Genomic DNA, 21,366 nt, shown 5'->3' with positions numbered 1-21,366 from the left:
ACAAATAATATGATTAACTGCCTTGACTTCAAAGTTTTCTTTCTTTTTGAGTTGATGTAGTAAAACATTTTGTAGAGAAAGAAGTGATTCTAAAAGGAACTATTTTCAGATTTATACAAGAATAACCTGGTGGCACACTAAAAATGTAGTCTGCAAATCATGCAGTGCACACTGACATGACTTTCATTATGCATCCATCTGTTGTGATAATCACAATCAACTTATGAAAAATTCTTAATATATGATCTGCAATGTTCATGACAGTGTCTGGGGTATGGATAGAAGAGTTTCTTGGTTTTGGTGCATAACTCGTAGAACCCGAACTGTGCCACTTTTTCAACAATTGCTCAACTGTACATTTTTTCAGGAACGCAACAGTATATTGTTGCATAAATCTCCCACTTGTTAACTTGAAGGAGCTGCTATGAATATGTGGCTCCAGAATCGAAAAACAGACTTTTCTAATGAATATAATAACACATGACTTCTCTCAAACACACACACAGATAACAGAACTAACAAAACTAAACAAAATGTGCACGGGGACATCCTTCTTGTTTCACCTAACTATGTTTGTGACAACACAAATCAGGGTGGGGATCCTTACTGTGCACAGGACTACAGTACTTTTATTTTGTTCCACCTTTTTAAAGTTGATTGCTAAATGGCCATCATTGCATTGTTTCTTCACTTTTGTTATAAATATAGGTGATTTATTCTTTCTTGCCACCATTATGCTTGAATAAAGAGCATTTAACATTCTATATCTGAGCTCACAACACTGTGCACCACGTCACTGAATGTCAGGTAAATTTCTTGAAGCAGCCAAATGAGTTGTGAACTCAACCATAGCACTACAGGTCTACTTACACATCAGCTAATCATTTTTTAAGGAGTTTATTTATAGTATACTACAGGTTTTTAGTGTAAATAACTGTCAATGTATTATGTAACAAGTAATGACAAGTAATACATGAATTGTCTAACTAGCAAAAGATTGCTGTTAAAATAATTCTTTGAAGGAATATGGCATGGACTATGTCAAGTTATGAAAGAAAATAAACAAAACATAAACATGGAATAGGAGGTAGATTGTGTTTTGTCTAACAAGGTGCAAAACAATGGTTACCACAAAATCCTGCCGGACTACGCCAATTGTTTTGTCTTGGTAGAGTAATATATATTGCTCTACTTTCCCCTATTGTATTATTAACATGTAGCCTTTGTCAGAATGCCTAATCTCACAGACTTACCACTGTTTATAAGGTATTATTGTATATAACTTATCCCCACCTTCCCTTCTATATCTATAACCTCAGGCAATTAGATGTAGTAAAAAGACAAGCAGAAGTTAAGTTACACATAAAATAATGTATTACTGATAATATTCATAAATAATAACAGAATGCAAAGTACATTTGAATATTGGCAACCATACAATCTGATTAAATGGTGATATGTAGTTCAGGCGGCACACAGTCTTCTAGTTACTTAAATGTCTCTAGTTAAGGCATCATTGGTGCTCAGCTTTCAGCCACATGTCTGTTCAAAATGGCTGCTGAGCTGTGTTGTGTTCTCTTCATCACAGGATAACAAGAGAGATGCTTCTTTCAGACGAGATGTTCTGTCCAACCCCTACAGCCAATAGGGCGTCGTAGTACTTAAAGGCCTCTGAACCAAGCCAATTCCAAACAGCCATACTTCAGACCAATGGGGGAAATAGAACATCTTAACACCTGCCCCCAAACCATATGTTAAAGTACACCTTAGCCCATTTGCGGGGGTAGAAATGACTTTAGCAAAGAAACACTTGCCAAACTGGTTTAAAACACACATCCCCCAAATCCTGTCGTAAAATTCAAACAGACTCATTCCTTGGGGGGGGGTTGGTCAGGGGTATGTAAACACTAAATTACATTGCTTTGCCCAAATTAGAAATAAAAGACATACAAAACATTTATCAAGTTATATGTAAAATCTCACATCACAACACATTGGATGGAAAACAGCTGAACAAATAAAATATGTCAGAGCTTCCATTCATATAATTCCACTTTTTTTCCATGACATATACAATAAAATGCAAGACAACACCACAGAAAATACCCACACAGTTACTGTGCTCACCAAACAAACTACATTTCTGGAAAGCCTTCCATCAGTCACGATTTCTGACAATAAATGAATTAATATCATTTCCATTTCTGTCTGAGTCATTTCTAAATTCATTACAGTAATCCCTCCTCCATCGCGGGGGTTGCGTTCCAGAGCCACCCGCGAAATAAGAAAATCTGCGAAGTAGAAACCATATGTTTATATGGTTATTTTTATATTGTCATGCTTGGATCACAGATTTGCGCAGAAACACAGGAGGTTGTAGAGAGATAGGAACGTTATTCAAACACTGCAAACAAACATTTGTCTCTTTTTCAAAAGTTTAAACTGTGCTCCATGACAAGACAGAGATGACAGTTCCGTCTCACAATTAAAAGAATGCAAACATATCTACCTCTTCAAAGGAGTGCGTGTCAGGAGCAGTGACAGTCACAGAGATAACCCTATTGATTTGTTTGCATTTCTCTCTGTTTGGCTTTTAAGTATGCGAAGCACCGTGGCACAAAGCTGTTGAAGGCGGCAGCTCACACCCCCTCCGTCAGGAGCAGCGAGAGAGAGAGAGAGAGAGAGACAGAGAAAAACAAGCAAGCAAAAATCAATACGTGCCCTTCGAGCTTTTAAGTATGCGAAGCACTGTGCAGCATGTCGTTTCAGAAAGCAGCTGCACAAAAGATAGCAACTTGAAGATAATCTTTCAGCATTTTTAGACGAGCGTCCGTATCGTCTAGGTGTGCGAACAGCCCCCCTGCTCACACCCCCTAAGTCAGGATCACAGAAAGTCAGCACAAGAGAGAGAGAGAGAGAGAAAGTAAGCTGGGTAGCTTCTCAGCCATCTGCCAATAGCGTCCCTTGTATGAAATCAACTGGGCAAACCAACTGAGGAAGCATGTACCAGAAATTAAAAGACCCATTGTCCTCAGAAACCCGCGAAGCAGCGAAAAATCCGCGATATATATTTAAATATGCTTACATATAAAATCCGCGATGGAGTGAAGCCGCGAAAGGCGAAGCGCGATATAGCGAGGGATTACTGTATATGGATAGTCTAAATTAAACTGTTTTCAACCTTGTTTAATTTTAAATTATTGTACTTGAATGGGACAAAAGCCACCACTTAATAATCATTTACGTAATGATATTTTTAACCATAGAACTTGAGTGTATGCAAAAAGAATATTAGACTATTTAAAGAGTACATTAGAATTTACATACAGTAATAAGAAATGTAATATTGAAAAAACAGATTAAGATAAATAAAAGAAGATAGCTATGAATCATAAGTACATTATTTTTTTATAAAAAGCTTTATTCTGGCCATCTCCTAAAAGCCTTCACCTTAATGATTGGCAAAAATATCCCATAAAGCTAAACTTGACTTACCTGTCGGGAAACAGCTAACAATGCCACAGTGTCGTGACAGGTTACAGTGGCATTCCTTTTGGCTCCTGTCAAGATGGCCACATCCTAAACATTAAATGTGGAGTTCCTCATTAGTAAGAAAGTAATAAACATGCAGATAGTTAGGCTGTAGAAAAATGGCACTGTAAGAGAATGGTATGGGCAAGGTGCTACCCTCAGTACAAAAATGAATAGTATAATCTGATAAATGTAAATAAATAAATGATAAATGTAAACTCAATGCTGCCATAGATATGTTAAAACTTAAGTTTAAAGTGTTAGTATTATTTTGTAATCCAAGAGAGCAGATTAAAAAATATAATCAGAAGGTCTCAACAAACATTCAATTGTACATTATAATTTGGAACAATATATAAAATTCATGCTAATTTCACAGGAGAGGCCAAGTTAGAATATACAGTAAATCATTAACACACAGGGCAGTTACTGGCAAACAATGAAGATGCAATACTGTTCTATTCTTGCTCCACCTGTACAAAAAAGTGCTTAAGTTGTTGAGAAAAATAATCAAAGTTGAATTGATAGCTGGGTGGATTTGTGTACCCTGTCAACAGTGTAAAGCAAATAACCACAGCACAAAGTGAAAAAGCTGCAACACATGTTGCATAATAATGTAAATTCAAATAAATACAGTAAATACTGCTGTAGATATGCTCTGTATCTGACAAAGATTAGCCCTTCTTAAGCATCCAAACTTGACATACTGCCTGCTGAGCAAAATTGTATTGTTCATCATTGTAGGGGCAGCAACTCCCAGTTTTCAAAAGACACCCACTTTTCTTTTAGTATGTTATTGTTTGTTAGCACGATCAAGCAAAAACATATTTGAAAACAAATGCAGATTTAAAATGGAGTGTTCTTTCATAATGTCCATACACAATATAACCTCAGTCTTGTAGAGGTTGCTAATATTATATTCACAGCTTAATTGTGGCATTATTCCAACATAAGCTAAATGGCTAAAAGTGCAAGATTTAAAATATCTCAGGTTAAACAACATGTAATTTATGTGCTATCCATCTGTTTTCAGGGCTTGCTTTTCCATCATAGGGTTATGGACCGTAAGAAATTAATCAGAACTGTACTGCAGGCCACACTTATGCACATACAGCATCTACACTCACTGAAAAGTCTCACATACATATATGAGGAGCAATTGGCAGCTCCAAACAAGCAGTGACTCAAACCGATGTTATTGGAGTACTGTGACTGCTGTGCTGACAGGTCTTCTCTTGCACTCATGATCTGAAATTTTCTTTAGAACCTGAATATACATTATCTAATAAATGTATTTATTTATTAGGTTATAAATACAGCACAATATGAAAATTTCAACCTTTTTTTTTTTTTTAAGAAAATGTGCTGAGGTTCATTCACAGCAATAATTATTCTGGCAGAAGGACGCGGGCATGTTCTGGAAGTTAGTTTTTTTATATGTTAGTTTGTTTAATAGTTAACCAACTATTAGGAATTACAATAATCACTTCTATTATCCTTTACATATTGCAGGGGATGGATTTCCATCCATTTGAACATGCTTCTTTTATTAAGCCACTTTGAGCTGAAGCCTTCTTGCAATATAAAGTGCAATCATGAGCCAGTTGTTGATGGGGAAGCAGTCCATCTATAAGCAGATACAGGCTCACACATACATCAGGACAATTTACAAAATCCATGCAACATATGATACACATTTTACTATTTGGGAAAATAACCAGCTTCTTGAAGAATCACTCCGTGTACTCATGGAACAGAACTCCATGCTGAAAATGGCCAGAACAAAAACAAATCCAGACTATTAGAGCTGTAATACTGCACCACTAACCAATGTGTCACCATAATGCTAGATTTACATATCTACTTCTTTTGAATGTAAAAGATCATCTGTTAAAATTGGTATAGTTTTACACAGTGAGCAGTTTGAATTCCAAGTGCGCATCTCACACTGCCAAGTAAATATTTCATAATCCACAATTATTAATGAACTGACATATTTTTAATTTATATTTATATTTTATATAGACATATTTTTGATCTATGGGCCTTATCCTTCACATTTATTAAACTGGACCTAGGTTCAACTGAAAAGAATGTCACATGATAAGCAATTTCTCAGATGCCATTTCAAACACATAAAAAAGAAGCAAATGACTTGCTTCCTGAAATCATACTTACCCCAAATGTTTTCCCTTTCTTTAAAAATGCAGAGGTTCTTGCAAAAGGTTCTCCTGTATGCTTATTAACGGACAATTTTGAAACAAGCACTGTCCCAGAAAGAATCAAATAAAAATTTTGAGGAATATGTCCCTGTCGGATGATGACTCTTCCTGGGCCAAAACTGTGTGTAGATAAAAACAACAACATTTATATTATAGTTATCTAAATGAATTACAGCATGTAAAACTGAGCCTTATTTGTACAGTAGGAAAACAATTACTTCCTTATTTAATACAGCTTTAGATGACTTCTTTAATAAATGCTTTGTCTGTGAATTTGCAATGTATACAAAATGTATTTTTATACATTTCAATTTATTTCTTTATTGTGCACATCCATTTACAAGCTCAACATGATGTACACATTTGTAAATACAGTTAAAACACAATATTGCATGCTATAAATGAGAAAGAACACAAAGGATAACACAAAACACCATGTAATAAGAGCACAGAAATCTACAGATATCTGGAGATTTTTCTTTTATAAAATATACATTTAAAGATTCTATATAATGCAGCAGTTTTGCCTTTATTCTATCAGGGAACCACATGGGGGTGCACAGTACAACACCACAAAACTGAGCAAAAACCTGTAATGCTGCAAAATGGATACCTATTTTCTCCTTAGTTTATTGATACAATGGAAGTGGCAGCAAGTCTGGACAAAAAGTATGATCAAAAGAGATTGCTTTACCACTTTTAATTCTGCCAGGAAGAATCAAAATAACCAGTTACGTGGCTATATATTGAATCAATTGTAATAGCAGTATAGCTTGCTAACCATAACCCAGTAGTCAACAGTACTCAAGGATTTTCATTAGGGCATCCTTGAATTAAAAACAATTACTTGAGATATTTTTTAATCTTGAAATGTTCTGTGTGTGAAGCTTCTATGATGTGTGCCTCTTAGTGAACTGAATAGTTTTGTTGAGCAAGTAACATAATAAAGAAACACCTACTTAACCTCCTCTGTTTGTCTGTTATTGAAGTTAGATACTGTAACAGCAGGTCAGATCAGGTCAGGTTGGGGAGCATGCACTGGTACAGCTCATTGCCTCACCATCCACACTACGAAACAGCTCGGGATCCCGGTTGGCAACCCCCTAGGCACACACACGGTCCAGTCCCACCCTCTGGAAATTACCATCTATCTATTGCAACCATGTGTTACATCAACAATGAGAATCCTGCAACCCGGATCATCCTTGGGGAATTGTGCTACATGGCTGTAGTGCCATAACTGATGCTTCCTCACAATGCAGGTAATGTGCCTTATTTGAGACTCTGTGAGCAACCGCTCATTCGACACAAAGTCAAACCAGTGGTACCCAAGGATTCTCCAAAGAGAAACAGTACTGAAGGAGTCCAGTCTTCATCTCAGGTCACTGGATAGCATCCATATCTTGCAACCATATAGCAAGACAGGAAGCAGCAGGACTCTAAAGATTTAGACCTTCGTCCTTTTGCAGAGATATCGGGAGCACCACACTCCCATTTCCAGTGTACTTTATGACCCTCCATACTCTGCCAATCCGTCTACTGGCTTCATTGGAAGAGTCACCAAAACATAAATGTCACAGCCAAGATAAGAAAATGTCTCAACATTCTCTCCGCGGATAGACACTCTACTGATGGCTGTGCCCAAGAGGTCATTAAATAATAGCATTGTTCTCTTTTTATACTGTAATAGCATCATTCTGCATGTAAATGTTATGGGACATAATAGAAAATACAGATAAGTGTACAAGTTCTTGGAAATTATTTAAGGATTGAACTTCAGGAGAATCCAGAGATATTTCCTGATGCCCTTGGATAATCAGAAGCTGTTACTCTCCCCTACTATTAACATTGAACCATGTTATCTTTTACAAAACCACCTGTCTTGGTTATGTGAATTACATTAAAAGGTAATTAATAATAATAATAATAATAATTCTTTACATTTATATAGCACTTTTCTCACTACTCAAAGCGCTCTCCATGCAGGGAGGACTCTATGAATAACATACATAAGTGATAAAATAACAATATATTATGATTTGTAAACAGAGGAGAGAAAACAAAATTCCACATTACATAGTTTGTAGAAGCAATAAACCTCAGGTGTCCACTGTTATTAGGAAATTGCAAGTCATAAATATGTCTGCCTTTGGCCAACATTTCATTGTCATTGTCAATGTCAAATTTATTTATATAGCACATTTAAAACAACATAGGAATGCTGTGGCCAAAGTGCTTTACAATAATAGAATAAAAGAAAAACATACAATTAACATGAATAACATACATAGAAATAAAATAAATGAACATAAATAAAATAAATAATAAATAGAAGTAATGTTACATAATCACAATGAGGAAACCATCAGTATTACTGAAGGTCACTGAATGCAAGTGAATAGAAATGAGTCTTTAATCTTGTTTTGAACAGTTCAATTGTAGACGACTCCTTTATGTAATGAGGTAAAGAGTTCCACAGGCGAGAAGCAGCAGCTGCAAAAGCCCTGTGCCCCTTAGTTTTACACTTGGTACAAGGGACAACAAGATACAACTGACCAGAAGATCTAAGCACTCTAGATGGCTGGTGTAAAACACATCATTCGGATAAATAGGCAGGAGCAAGCCCATGTAAAGATTTAAAAACTAGCAACAAGATTTTAAAATCAATTTGAAAACTGACAGGCAGCCAGAGTAAAGAAGCTAATATTGGAGAAACAGAATCAGACTTTCTTGCCCCAACCAGCGAGTGGCAGCATTCTGGACCAACTGTAACCTGCGTATCAGAGATTTGCTAATCCCAGAATACAGTGAGTTTCAGTAATCAAGGCGAGAAAAGATAAAAGCATGAGTAGCTTTTTCAAGGTCCCTAGAAGATAAAAAATCTTGATCTTACCTAATAGACGATGCTGGAAGAAGCAACTCTTGACTACAGAATTAACCTGTTTCTCAAAAGAGAGGTTACTGTCAAAGATAACACCAAGATTGCGGACTTGAGATTTGCAAAAGACAGAGAAAGAGCCGAGAAGTCCAAGACCAATTTGGGCTTTAGCTGATGGACCCACTATAAGCACTTCCATTTTATTTTGATTCAGATCAAGAAAATTATTGGCCATCCAGGATCTTAGTTCAGAAAGACAGTTGTGCAGTTGATTTATTGCAGACTTGCAGATAGGAATGTAAACCTATGTATCATCAGCATAGCAGTGAAAAGAAATGTTAAATTTCCTAAAAATAGCTCCAATAGGGTGAAGGTATATAGAGAACAAAATAAGAGGAGCAGTAGACGAAAAAGAGTAATTTAAAGTCACTGAAAAGTGTCTACCAGTTAGATATGACCTGAACCAGTTAAGAGCAGCCCCTTTAAGCCCAACAAGATGTTCAAGCCACAACAGCAATATCTCATGGTCAATAGTGTCAAAGGCAGCGAACAGGTCAAGGAGGACAAGGACTACAGCGCCACCTGAGTCAGTAATAATAGAGATGTCATTGAATACTTTAAGGAGGGCCGTCTCAACACCATGATAACGCCTAAAGCCAGATTGGTAGATCTCAAATAAATTATTGGAGTTAAGGTGATCAATCAATTGATTATAAATAGTTCTTTCTAAAATTTTAGCCAGAAATGGCAATTGGGAAATCGGGCGAAAATTGGCTAAAACTCCAGGATCAAATTCTGCCTTTTTTAGACAGGGACGTACCGCAGCATGTTTAAAAAATGAGGGCACAACTCCCTCACTAATAGAACCATTGATAATGGCTAGTAAAGATGGACCCAAAACATCAAAGGCTTCATTGTACTGTATACTCACCAAAACTAATTTTACAATGGTACTTTAGTATAAACATCATTTCACAACCAAAGTCTAAATAATAGTTTAATAAAATATTACATCCATGATAACATTTCTCAAACCATTCAATGCCTACAATTATCTAAGCACTATTTTTTACAATACATTCAGTAAAATATTAAACAGATTATAACATGTTCAAATTTGTGGCACAAGAAAAGCATGCAGGACAAAATTGGACTGATGAATAAAACTCTAACTAAACAGCATGGTAACAATTGAGGGCAGCTAGTATCCCCCATTTGGGGTTAGTTTTATTTACTGAAAAGATTTAGTTTTAATAAAATACATTAAATGTATATGTACCAAAACAAATCATATAGCGCATGAATAAACACTATATACATAAGTCTAAAAGGGGCACACATCCATATGTTGGTATTAACATTTGCAGGGAGTGATTAAGCTAGACACATCTTGATTTGTATGTAGAAGCCAGCAGTATAGCCAGAAATCTGTGTCAGGTTATACTTAAAATTTTGGATGGTTACAATAAATACCAGCATTAAGTATTTGTATATAGTGTTCAGACTGAAGTATAATTTTTTTAACAAATAACATATGTATTAATGATTAACTGTACATACATTTGCACCTCTTTTATTCGTCAATTTGTCATTTGATGATATTTTTTCCATCTTTCTGATAGAAATCGCATAACATTCTGCGCAATATTCTTAAAGAGATCACAAACATGGAACTATGCAAAGACCTAAATACATTAACTCAGTGACATAAGATCACATTTACAGGTTTCTTTTGTGACATAACATGTTTTATGTGGCAATACCACAAAGCACAAAACATAAAGCTAATAACATTTTAATGTACATTTTTGTAAGTGTTTACTAAATTATATTCCTGCATTTACCTCTGGGCCTTTCTGATATAAAAAGAGAAGCCCATTAGCTGTGGTCATTTGTAATATTTTACCTGCATGCATTTGTCACCACTCTCATATGTCAGCACTCATTTATCAGAGCTTTATGCTGATGCGCAGTTCAGATTTCAGAAGTTTAACCCAAAGAATACCATGGTATCACATTACTATTTCATTCATGCTGTTTCTCTGGTTATCTGCAGAACAGCATATCTCTTTCAGAATTATTTTGCTTATATACTCGTATGCAGGTCTTTAAGAAAAGGGTCTCATATACCATTTGTCTTTAATATGTTATACTGTTACAATCTATGTTGTAACCAGCTGCCTTTTAATGAAGAATTACTTGCTGTCTCAAACACTAAACACCAGTCTTTGGGTAAATGAAAATATTGATAAAACTGTTGTCTTGTTATAGAACTCCCTAAATTTTTATATCCAACAAACTTTTACCATTGTTTTAAAAACTAATTTAGGATTTTGTTCATTTTTTTGAATAAAAAAATCAGGCCTTTTTGTCTTGATTTAATCATTTATAATAATTTAGTTTGTATCTGTTTACTTTATATCTCTGTTGTTAACTTACCTATGTACATTATCACTGAGTATTTTAAAAGGTGTTTATAACTAAAGTGCATGAATACATTTTCAGTCCCTCTACATTTAATTCAGAATCACCATTGGCCAGGGCTTCTTCTAGCAGTATCAGGTACAAGGGAAGGACTGCACTTGGACAGGACCCCAGTACTAACCCACACTAACGCATATACAGAGCCTATTTGGATTTGCTAATTAACATATTAAACACACTTTTGGAGATGTGAAAAAACAAAATTCCACACAAACAACAACTAGACACTAGAGTTGAACCAAGGACACTGAATCTGTAAGGCAGCAGTGCTAGCTAATGCGCCTCCATGCTACATGCAAATGAAATCTGCATTTATTTTTATTAATACATTTTAGCTATTAGATCATATTTAGGTTAACATTCTATCTTCATATTTTGCAAAGGTTGCTAGTGTCTGTTGCGTATTGCATAGTGAAGCTCTATGGGTACTTTGTTCGTATTCACTAAGTAGACACAGTATCTGATTCATGTGCTCAGTGCTATGGTCAGTGTTACCTAGAACAAAGAGCTTGCCTAAGGGCAGTGTGAGACATTAAGGTGCTGTTGTCTCTCTGGCACTAAACTGCTCGTTCACTCAGTAGATCTGTTTAAACGATTTTATTTAACTTGACTCCTCTGTTGATTTGTTTGCCTGGGTCAAATCTTGCAACTGATTTTAAACCCACTTTTGACTAAGTGAATTTCTTCAAATTTTGCATTTGTGTTCAGTATCGATGACAATATAAAAATCCATCAAAACCATTCAATTATGTAACAAATTTCCCCATAATTAATGGTTATGCGATTCCAATTAACCCACAGACAACAATGACGGAGAGAGAATATAGTGAGATATAGCAGCATACAAGTGAGAGACGCATCAGATTGCCCCCACTTGCCTCTTCCAGTGAGTGGAGTGGGTAAATATGTGTGCCGACTTTACTTGTTTACTCTTGCGTAGGAGACACTTGATGATCACGGTGAGAAAGTATTGGCATAAGCTTGCCGTTCTGTCGTTGATATTTTTTTTCTCAGCAACCGAGCACTAATCCCATTAGAGCCTGAACAGAAAAACTGAGACCAAAATATAATTCTTTTTAGAATTCAAATAATTCTGCAGAGAAGATCTAATTATGTAATACTTTTAAAGAAGCTTCCCGTTCATGAAAAATGATTAAAGAAAAATCATTTCCAAAATACCCACAAACTAAAAAGTAAAAAACAGATATCTTTTTTTAAGCAAAACGATTTTATTTTGACTTTAGTTATAAATGCACTAAAAAGCAAAAAATACATTTTTCTTTAACCACAATTTTCGTGGTTATATGTGACTAAATAAAATCGTGGGGCGCACATAAATTAATTCATTCAATCAATTAATAAAATAGCTACTTTCATCATAAAAAATATTTAAAAAACAACAACATTGTAATTCCCAACCATTCTAAACAACTTTCAAAAAATGATTGAATCAATTATTTTTTTGTGTGCCCCACGATTTTATATATTTTTTTATATTTCATATTTTTTCAATGATGAGAAAAGGCAAAGATGGCCTTGATTCTTTCATTATCAATATTGAGGGCTCTTGCAAGTCATCAAAAAGATAAGAGCCGAGGAATGTTTGATTGTCAACTCAACTAAACTGGCCAAGTTATATATTGCCCAAAAATATTAAAGGAACAGTTTTTAATCAAAGTATAGTATCCAGTCAATGAAACTTCTGGGCTATTGATCTGGTCAGTTAAGTAGCAGAGGGGGTTGTTAATCAGTTTCAGCTGCTTTGGTGTTAATGAAATTAACAACTGGTGCACTAGAGGGGCAACAATGAAATGACCCCCAAAACAGGAATGGTTTAACAGGTGGAGGCCACTGACATTTCCCTCCTTATCTTTTCTGACTGTTTTTTCATTAGTTTTGCATTTGGCTATGGTCAGTGTCACTACTGGTAACATGAGGTGATACCTGCACCCTACAGAGGTTGCACAGGTAGTCCAACTTCTCCAGGATGGCACAGCAATACATGCCATTGCCAGAAGGTTTGCTGTGTCTCCCAGTACAGTCTTAAGGGCATGGAGGAAATTCCAGGAGAAAGGCAGTTACTCTAGGAGAGCTGGACAGGGCCGTAGAAGGGCCTTAACCCATCAGCAAGACCGGTATCTGCTCCTTTGGGCAAGGAGGAACAGGATGAGCACTGACAGAGCCCTACAGAATGACCCCCAGCAGGCAACTGGTGTGAATGTCTCTGACCAAACAATAAGACACAGACTTCTTGAGGGTGGCCTGAGGGCCCGATATCCTCTAGTGGGTCCTGTGCTCACTGCCCGGCACCATGGAGCTTGTTTGGCATTTGCCATAGAATACCAGAATTGGCAGGTCCACCACTGGCACCCTGTGCTTTTCACAGATGAGAGCAGGTTCACCCTGAGCACATGTGACAGACGTGAAAGGATCTGGAGAAGCCATGGAGAATGTTATGCTGCCTGTAAAATCGTTCAGCATGACCGGTTTGGTGTGGGGTCAGTGATGGTCTGGGGAGCCATATCCATGGAGGGACGCACAGACCTCTACGGGCTAAACAATGGCACCTTGACTGCCATTAGGTATTGGGATGAAATCCTTGGACCCATTGTCAGACTCTATGCTGGTGCAGTCGGTGAGAGTATTGCTGGCAGTTCCTGGGGGATGAAGGAATTGATACCATTGATTGGCCCACATGCTCGCCTGTCCTAAATCCAATAGAACACCTCTGGGACATTATATTTTGGTCCATCTGACGCCATCAGATTGTACCTCAGACTGTCCAGGAGCTCAGTGATGCCCTGGTCCAGATCTGGCAGGAGATCCCCCAGGACACCATCTGTCGTCTCATTAGGAGCATGCCCCGACATTGTCAGACATGTATACAAGCATGTGGGGGTCATACAAACTGCTGAGTACAATTTTCAGTTGCTGCAATGAAATGTCTGTAAAATGGACGAGCCTGCCGCATCATTTTTTCACTTTGATCTTCGGGGCGTCTTTGAATTCAGCCCTCTGTAGGCTGATAATTTTTATTTCCATCAAACGATGTAGCATCCTTTGTTCCTAACACATTACCTACTCCATATCAGTATAGATATCCAGTATGACTTTTTTCCAGTTGAGATCTGATGTGTTTTCAAAGTGTTCCTTTAATTTTTTTGAGCAGTTTATATTTTATACTTATGTGTATGATTTCTGTTTTCCTTCTGTTAATACTGCTTTACAATGTTAATAGCCATGAATTCACAATTAAATAATTAACAGACCTAAAGTGGACACAATTAAGAAATCTGCTGGATAATTAAAATCCAGGCTTTGTAACAGCAAGTCAGAATATAAACAACGTTTTAATCTGCAACTGAAAAAAACAGCATTTTAGTAACATTTTTTTTTCTTTTAAATCGAGAATACTGTTACTACATTGTAAGCATTTACCTTTCATACCAGCCCACCTGGGCTAACCTTTTCTGCATGTGAATGGGATACTCTGCAAAAGTGTCCACAGCTGCTCCCAAAGATATTGCTGCCTAGTAGGTAAAAAAATACAAGACATTTCCAATTTAAATTAAAACGTAAGGTGTATGACATATATACGTCTTCGAGAATTTAAACACATATTTTGTAGCTTAGTTGATGAATTCCTTTGTAAATTAACTTATATACTAGGAAAAAAAGTAAAACAATTAAAAGTAGTAAGAGTACAATAGAAAGGGAACTGTTAGGAAGAGAGTACATGTATACAGTATATATGATTGATTAGCTTAATACCATTGTAGCAGCAAGAGAAATTTTACTTAATGAGGAAGAATATTTTAAATTAATTTCTAAAAACATGGGTAGGTACTATAAAACCTTAATAAAAAACTTCCTACTCATTCACAAATTTTAACAGAATTCTATACTAGATTTTGTAAGACTGTTTGCATAGCGATTTCTTTCTTTGGATGGAAGCAATTTTATGACCACTAATATAAAGCTGTTCAGAAAATAAAGGCAGAAAAAGATTACAAGGTTATCCTATCTACTTAAAATATATATACTTTTGATTTAAAATTTCTTACATTGTGTACCAACTTACAGCTAAATAGAATAATAGTTCAAAGGCCACTGTTTTACAGTACCTCATTGGATTAGCAGCTGAGAGATAAGTTGTAGCAAACTTTCAGCTGGTATGGTGGTGGTGTAGTGAGACAGTGTGAGAGATGAAAGTAAGAGTTGTATTATGATGTTTAAGTGGATGGTAAGTAGGTGAGCCACCACACAAAGTCATTGTGAGAGTATCCTGTTGTTGTCGATGGTGCATTTTATGTTTAGTGATTTGCAACTTGCTATATCTATGACCACTGCCCTAGATCATTAGAATTAAATAGACAACCCATTTTAATAACCTTTAGACCAGGGGTCTTCAGTTACTGCCTTGGGGCCTCATGCATAAACCTTGAGTACACTCAGATATGTGTGTAAGACATTTTTATGCACAATCCAGGGTTTATGAAACAAGAACTTGGTGTAGAAATTGGCTTAAAGTTACGGAAAGTTTTGACCTTCTATAAGTCCTAAGCAGACTGTTTTGGTGTTGGCAGTTTAGCAACTCCAGACGGCAGCACAATAAAGTAAACAAAAAATCTTATTTCATTGCATATTTCAATGTCGTGTCAGTCCATCCATCCATCCATCCGTCCATCCATCCATCCATTTTCTTAACCTGCTTGTTTTAAACCTGTAATGGAACCTGTATTGTGCGAGTTCTGCAAAATGCTTTTTGTAATGTACAGTATGTTCCAGTTTAGCCTACAGCTTCAAGAGGATGGCTCTGTGGAGTTTAAATTGGCTTATAAGTCAGTCATCATCACGAAAAAGGACACAAACACCATAAAAGATACCGGTATTTAAATGACAGAAAAAGTTGTGTTTTTAAGTTTGTCTATGATCTTTAATTGTGGCAAAATAAGCACTTTCTAATTTTAACAATTTAGAAAACCTATTCATAGCAAGATATTCAGTTCGACTTAGTTAACTGAATTGAAAGTTGGAGCGTGTTCTGTTATTTCTTAAATCAAAGAGACAAATATAACATTTTTGATTTTTAAATATTTTGTCACAGTGTAGCATGCGTTAAAGATCTCTTTGTTCTGGCAGGCATATGCCGCAGCCCAGCACACTTTTAATCGCTCGTTGCTGACCACCAAGGATCTATTTGTTGACAGGATCATTTTTTGGGCAGGTAAAAAAGGAAACTATCGTAAACAAAATATACTAGTTAAAAACACCTCTCTCAAACAAAATCTGAAACAGTGAGCCAATTTGAAACTGAAACTGTACAGAGTAATTCACCTAACCCTCAAGTCTTTGGACTATGGGAGGAAACTGGAGCAAGCTAAACCACATGCACCAGGTGCTAACCACACAGGGAGCACCCAGGATGCAACTCCCAGTCTCCTTTCTATGAGGCAGCAGTACTACCACTGTGTCACAGTGTGCCTAATTCATTGATTAACATGTTTATATTAACTGTGTCCTTAAAAATTGAAGTAAGAATAATGTTTATTTGAGACTTATTTTAGTAACATAGTGCATCCTTTGCGGCCTGCCTGCTTTTTAAAATGCACCAAATGTCAGTAATACCTCAAGTTCACATTCACTGCACTTTCATCTTCTATGTTCTCACATTGATGGAAAGTAAACAGATCACTCAGGAACATGGCCAGATGTATATGGTGAATAGGTCATTAACATTCGAAAGGGGCATTTGATAAGCCATACACGGTTACTGGTGAGAGATGATGGGAAGTGGCTAAAAGCATGTGCATACATGCATAGTTTTAAGTTGATTTCAGATTTCTAAGGAACCTTTAATATTACCTGGCATATGTACGGTTTTATAAATTCTTTTTTTTTCCATGCACTGTAATTGCCTTTTTAACTTAAGTAAACTTTTAGTATGGCATCCAGGCAAGGTTTTATGCATGAGACCTCCTGAAGGGCTGTGGTGGCTGATGGTTTTCATTCCAGACAGTTTTGTAATTAGAAGCCAGGCCTAGTAGATTATGAAACTTGGTATTTAATTATATGGCTTGTTAGTGCTTTCATTCTTCTAAGACAAATCTTCATCACATTGTAGATTTTTTTGTTTTCTCAGAACATTATGCTTATGTATGTGATCGGTAATTTATACCTCTTTGTCCTTCCCTCCTCTATCATTTACTTAAAAACATTTTTTAACACAGAATATTCATAATACATATAACACAGGTTTAAATAGATGCATGTTAGCTGGAGAGCTGGAGGTTCTTTTGTCATTTGCTCCTCATCATTAACAGAGAGTTAGTTTAAGAAAACAGGCAGCATTTAAAGCCAAAATGCAGCTGTTCAAAACTAATATAGGCAGTTAAACATTATGAATCGTAACAAGCGAGTTACCCAAAATTAACCCCAAAAAACATATTGCTTTAGTAGTAAATAAATGGGTTCTAATTAAGAAATTGGTTAAAGTAAATACTTGCAGTTACTGTGCCCTCCAGGATGTATCTGAGTAGCCTTGCTTTAGAGATGTATAATCTTATGTGAATGTTTAGTAGTGCTATGGTGTTATACCATGTTAGTCATTATGGATGTAGCGAGAAGTTAAGCAAAATGACACCTTTTATTGGGTAACTGGAAAGATTACAATATGCAAGCTTTTGAGGCAACTTAGGCCCCTTCTTCAGGCAAGATGTAATCATGGTTAGATAAGTTTTTAGATTCCCCTGTCATACAGTTAGGTCCATAAATATTTGGACAGAGACAACTTTTTTCTAATTTTGGTTCTGTACATTAACACAATGAATTTTAAATGAAACAACTCAGATGCATTTGAAGTGCAGACTTTCAGCTTTAATTCAGTGGGGTGAACAAAACGATTGCATAAAAATGTGATGCAACTAAAGCATTTTTTTAACACAATCCCTTCATTTCAGGGGCTCAAAAGTAATTGGACAAATTAAATAACTGGAAATAAAATGTTCATTTCTAATACTTGGTTGAAAACCCTTTGCTGGCAATGACAGCCTGAAGTCTTGAACTCATGGACATCACCAGATGCTGGGTTTCCTCCTTTTTAATGCTCTGCCAGGCCTTTACTGCAGCGGCTTTCAATTGCTGTTTGTTTGTTGGCCTTTCTGTCTGAAGGTTAGTCTTCAACAAGTGAAATGCATGCTCATTTGCATTAACATCAGGTGACTGACTTGGCCATTCAAGAATTTTCCACTTCTTTGCTTTAATAAACTCCTGGGTTGCTTTGGCTGTATGTTTTGGGTCATTGTCCATCTGTATCATGAAATGCTGCCCAATCAATTTGACTGCATTTAGTTGGATTGGAGCAGACAGTATGTCTCTGAACACCTCAGAATTCATTCGGCTGCTTCTGTCCTGTGTCACATCATCAATAAACACTAGTGTCCCAGTCCCACTGGCAGCCACGCATGCCCAAGCCATCACACTGCCTCCACCGTGTTTTACAGATGATGTGGTATGCTTTGGATAATGAACTGTTCCACGCCTTTTCCATACTTTATTCTTGCCATCATTCTGGTAGAGGTTGATCTTGGTTTCATCTGTCCAAAGAATGTTTTTCCAGAACTGTGCTGGCTTTTTTAGATGTTCTTTAGCAAAGTCCAATCTAGTCTTTCTATTCTTGAGGCTTATGGGTGGCTTGCACCTTGCAGTGCACCCTCTGTATTTACTTTCATGCAGTCTTCTCTTTATGGTAGACTTGGATATCGATATGCCTACCCCCTGGAGAGTGTTGTTTACTTGGTTAGCTGTTGTGAAGGGGTTTCTCTTCACCATGGAAATGATTCTGCGATCATCCACCACTGTTGTCTTCCGTGGATGTCCAGGTCTTTTTGCGTTGCTGAGTTCACCAGTGCTCGCTTTCTTCTCAGGATGTACCAAACTGTAGATTTTGCCACTTGTAATATTGTAGCAATTTCTCGGATGGGTTTTTTCTGTTTTCGCAGCTTAAGGATGGCTTCTTTCACCTGCATGGGGAGCTCCTTTGACCGCATGTTGTCTGTTCACAGCAAAATCTTCCACATGCAAGCACCACACCTCAAATCAACTCCAGGCCTTTTATCTGCTTAATTGATAATGGCATAACGACGGACTTGCCCACACCTGCCCATGAAATAGCCTTTGAGTCAATTGTCCAATTACTTTTGAGCCCCTGAAATTAAGGGATTGTGTTAAAAAAAATGCTTTAGTTGCCTCACATTTTTATGCAATCATTTTGTTCACCCCACTGAATTAAAGCTGAAAATCTGCACTTCAACTGCATCTGAGTGGTTTTATTTAAAACTCATTGTGGTAATGTACAGAACCAAAATTAGAAAAAAGTTGTCTCTGGCCAAATATTTATGGAATTAACTGTATAAGTCTATTGACACAAACCTGCCAAACTGTTTTCTTTATTCACTAAATTTATTATAGGTTTGTGGAAAACATTAGATGTAATATAAAAAGTACCCAGAGAAAACCCATGTGGTCATAAGAACAATGTGCAACCACTGCACAGAAGACTGGGAATTGAAACCATAGCTATACTGTGCCATAAAAACTTCCCTGCTCTGTTGGTTTCTGTAATTCCTTTGAGAGTAATATTTGCATTAGAATCCTTTGAGCTTGAATTTATGTAACTTGTAGCATATACAGTATATATATAATTTTATATCAAAAAGTTTTATTTCTAACAGTTCCTTCCCTCTAGTAGAATTCCCACATGAACTTTTCTTTCTTTACAATTAGACAAAATAGATTGCTTTGTGGCCACAAAGCAATGATACAAATCTCACTTTTTCCTAGTTTTATTAATAATTTCAACAGTAATAACAGTGTGAAAATATTTTGTAGAAAGTAATTAGATACGAACATGTAGAATTTCATTTTCTACATGATTTTCTGTCCTCCCTTGGTAGCAAGCACATATATTTAAACCAAAGTAAACCATAATTATGTCAAAGATATTGTTGCATATTTTATTTCATTTAAATTTACAGCAAAGCTGCAGTACTTTGGTCTTATTTTTAAATGGGGTTATTATCTCACATTTATAGCTAAAGCACAAAAAAGTACAAAAGTGCCCTTATCAGACTCTTTTATCATTCCTGAGTCGTGGAGAGCAAGAGCAAATAAGATTATCTGCTGTAAGGAGGTAACAAACCCTGGATAGGATGCCAGACCATCATATTGGATACTTTATAAACGTAAATGCTAGTTTAGCATACATGTATTTGAGCTGTTTAAAGAAGCCAGAATAACCACAGAAAACACAAAAGGCACAGACTGTGATCTAGCCAGTAATAAACCTAAGCCCCATTCACTACGTTACCCAAACAGTACTGTTTTTCATTTTTTTATGCTCCTGTAACACAAGCACTTTACACTTATAGCAATGTGTTTTTAAATGGTATTGCATACTTTAATCCCAAATGATTTACATTCCTATTCATATTTCTGACAAAACAAGATTCAGTTTAGTTCTGTATTTATCATTGGACTGCTCCTCACCATTCTGATGTCTTCTGCCGTACGAGTCTGTGGAGGACGGGAAAGGATGGTCATTACCTCATTGCTAATGCCTCTCTGCAACAAGAAATCAAGTGAAATTAGCCAGAGATTGCCTTTTAATTCAGTTAAATTAAATTATGGTGATTGGGCTTAGAAGAAATCGAAACAATTCAAAACTAAATGGGAGATAAATGCATCACTGTCACTAGTAATGAAAAGAACTTTAAATGAAACTTAATTACACATGTCTAGGTGACCATTGTTTATTTTATTTGCTACTAAATAAAGCTGGTCTTTCACAAAATGTAGCACAAATGCACGGATATACTGATTGCTTTCCATACTATCTCTGTTGATCAACAAAGCTGAGATCTTTTGTGAATGTCATGTACTTCATTTATTCATTCATCTATTAATTTATTTACTTAACAAACCTGTTTGTTCTAATGCTACAGTCATGGGGATAAAGCAACCTTGGCCTCTGTAAACAAAAACTTGGAACCATTGTTTCTGCCATTAAAGGAAAAGTCAGGGAATTTATAGTAAAGAAGATGAAATAGACACAAATCAAAGTCAAAAATAATGTGCTGAGGTCAAAATGTTGAGAAAACCACCAAATCTACTATGTCGAAAACATTAACTGGAGTTAAACACACAAGAAATCTGTGGCCCTAAAATTCTTTGCTCCCTTGTAACACTATGAAA

At 36.2% G+C, this 21,366-nt stretch overlaps 1 protein-coding gene across 1 annotated transcript in view; it reads right to left on the bottom strand.

The window, feature by feature from the left end:
• Positions 1–21,366, bottom strand: part of LOC127527562 (cyclic nucleotide-binding domain-containing protein 2-like) — an 89,371-nt gene that overhangs the window by 30,637 nt on the left and 37,368 nt on the right. Inside the window, exons 6-9 of the mRNA XM_051926649.1 lie at positions 20,662–20,736; positions 14,554–14,645; positions 5,710–5,872; positions 3,496–3,579 (exon numbers count right to left, since the gene is read on the bottom strand). Of these exons, the coding sequence (XP_051782609.1) occupies positions 3,496–3,579; positions 5,710–5,872; positions 14,554–14,645; positions 20,662–20,736 (414 nt within the window). The remainder of the gene's footprint in view (positions 1–3,495; positions 3,580–5,709; positions 5,873–14,553; positions 14,646–20,661; positions 20,737–21,366) is intronic.

This window comes from Erpetoichthys calabaricus, chromosome 4, assembly GCF_900747795.2.
Source record: "Erpetoichthys calabaricus chromosome 4, fErpCal1.3, whole genome shotgun sequence".
In the NCBI taxonomy this organism is placed as follows: domain Eukaryota; kingdom Metazoa; phylum Chordata; class Cladistia; order Polypteriformes; family Polypteridae; genus Erpetoichthys; species Erpetoichthys calabaricus.
The sequence above is the reverse complement of the archived record's forward strand: the minus strand, read 5'-3'. Positions and strand labels throughout refer to the sequence as shown.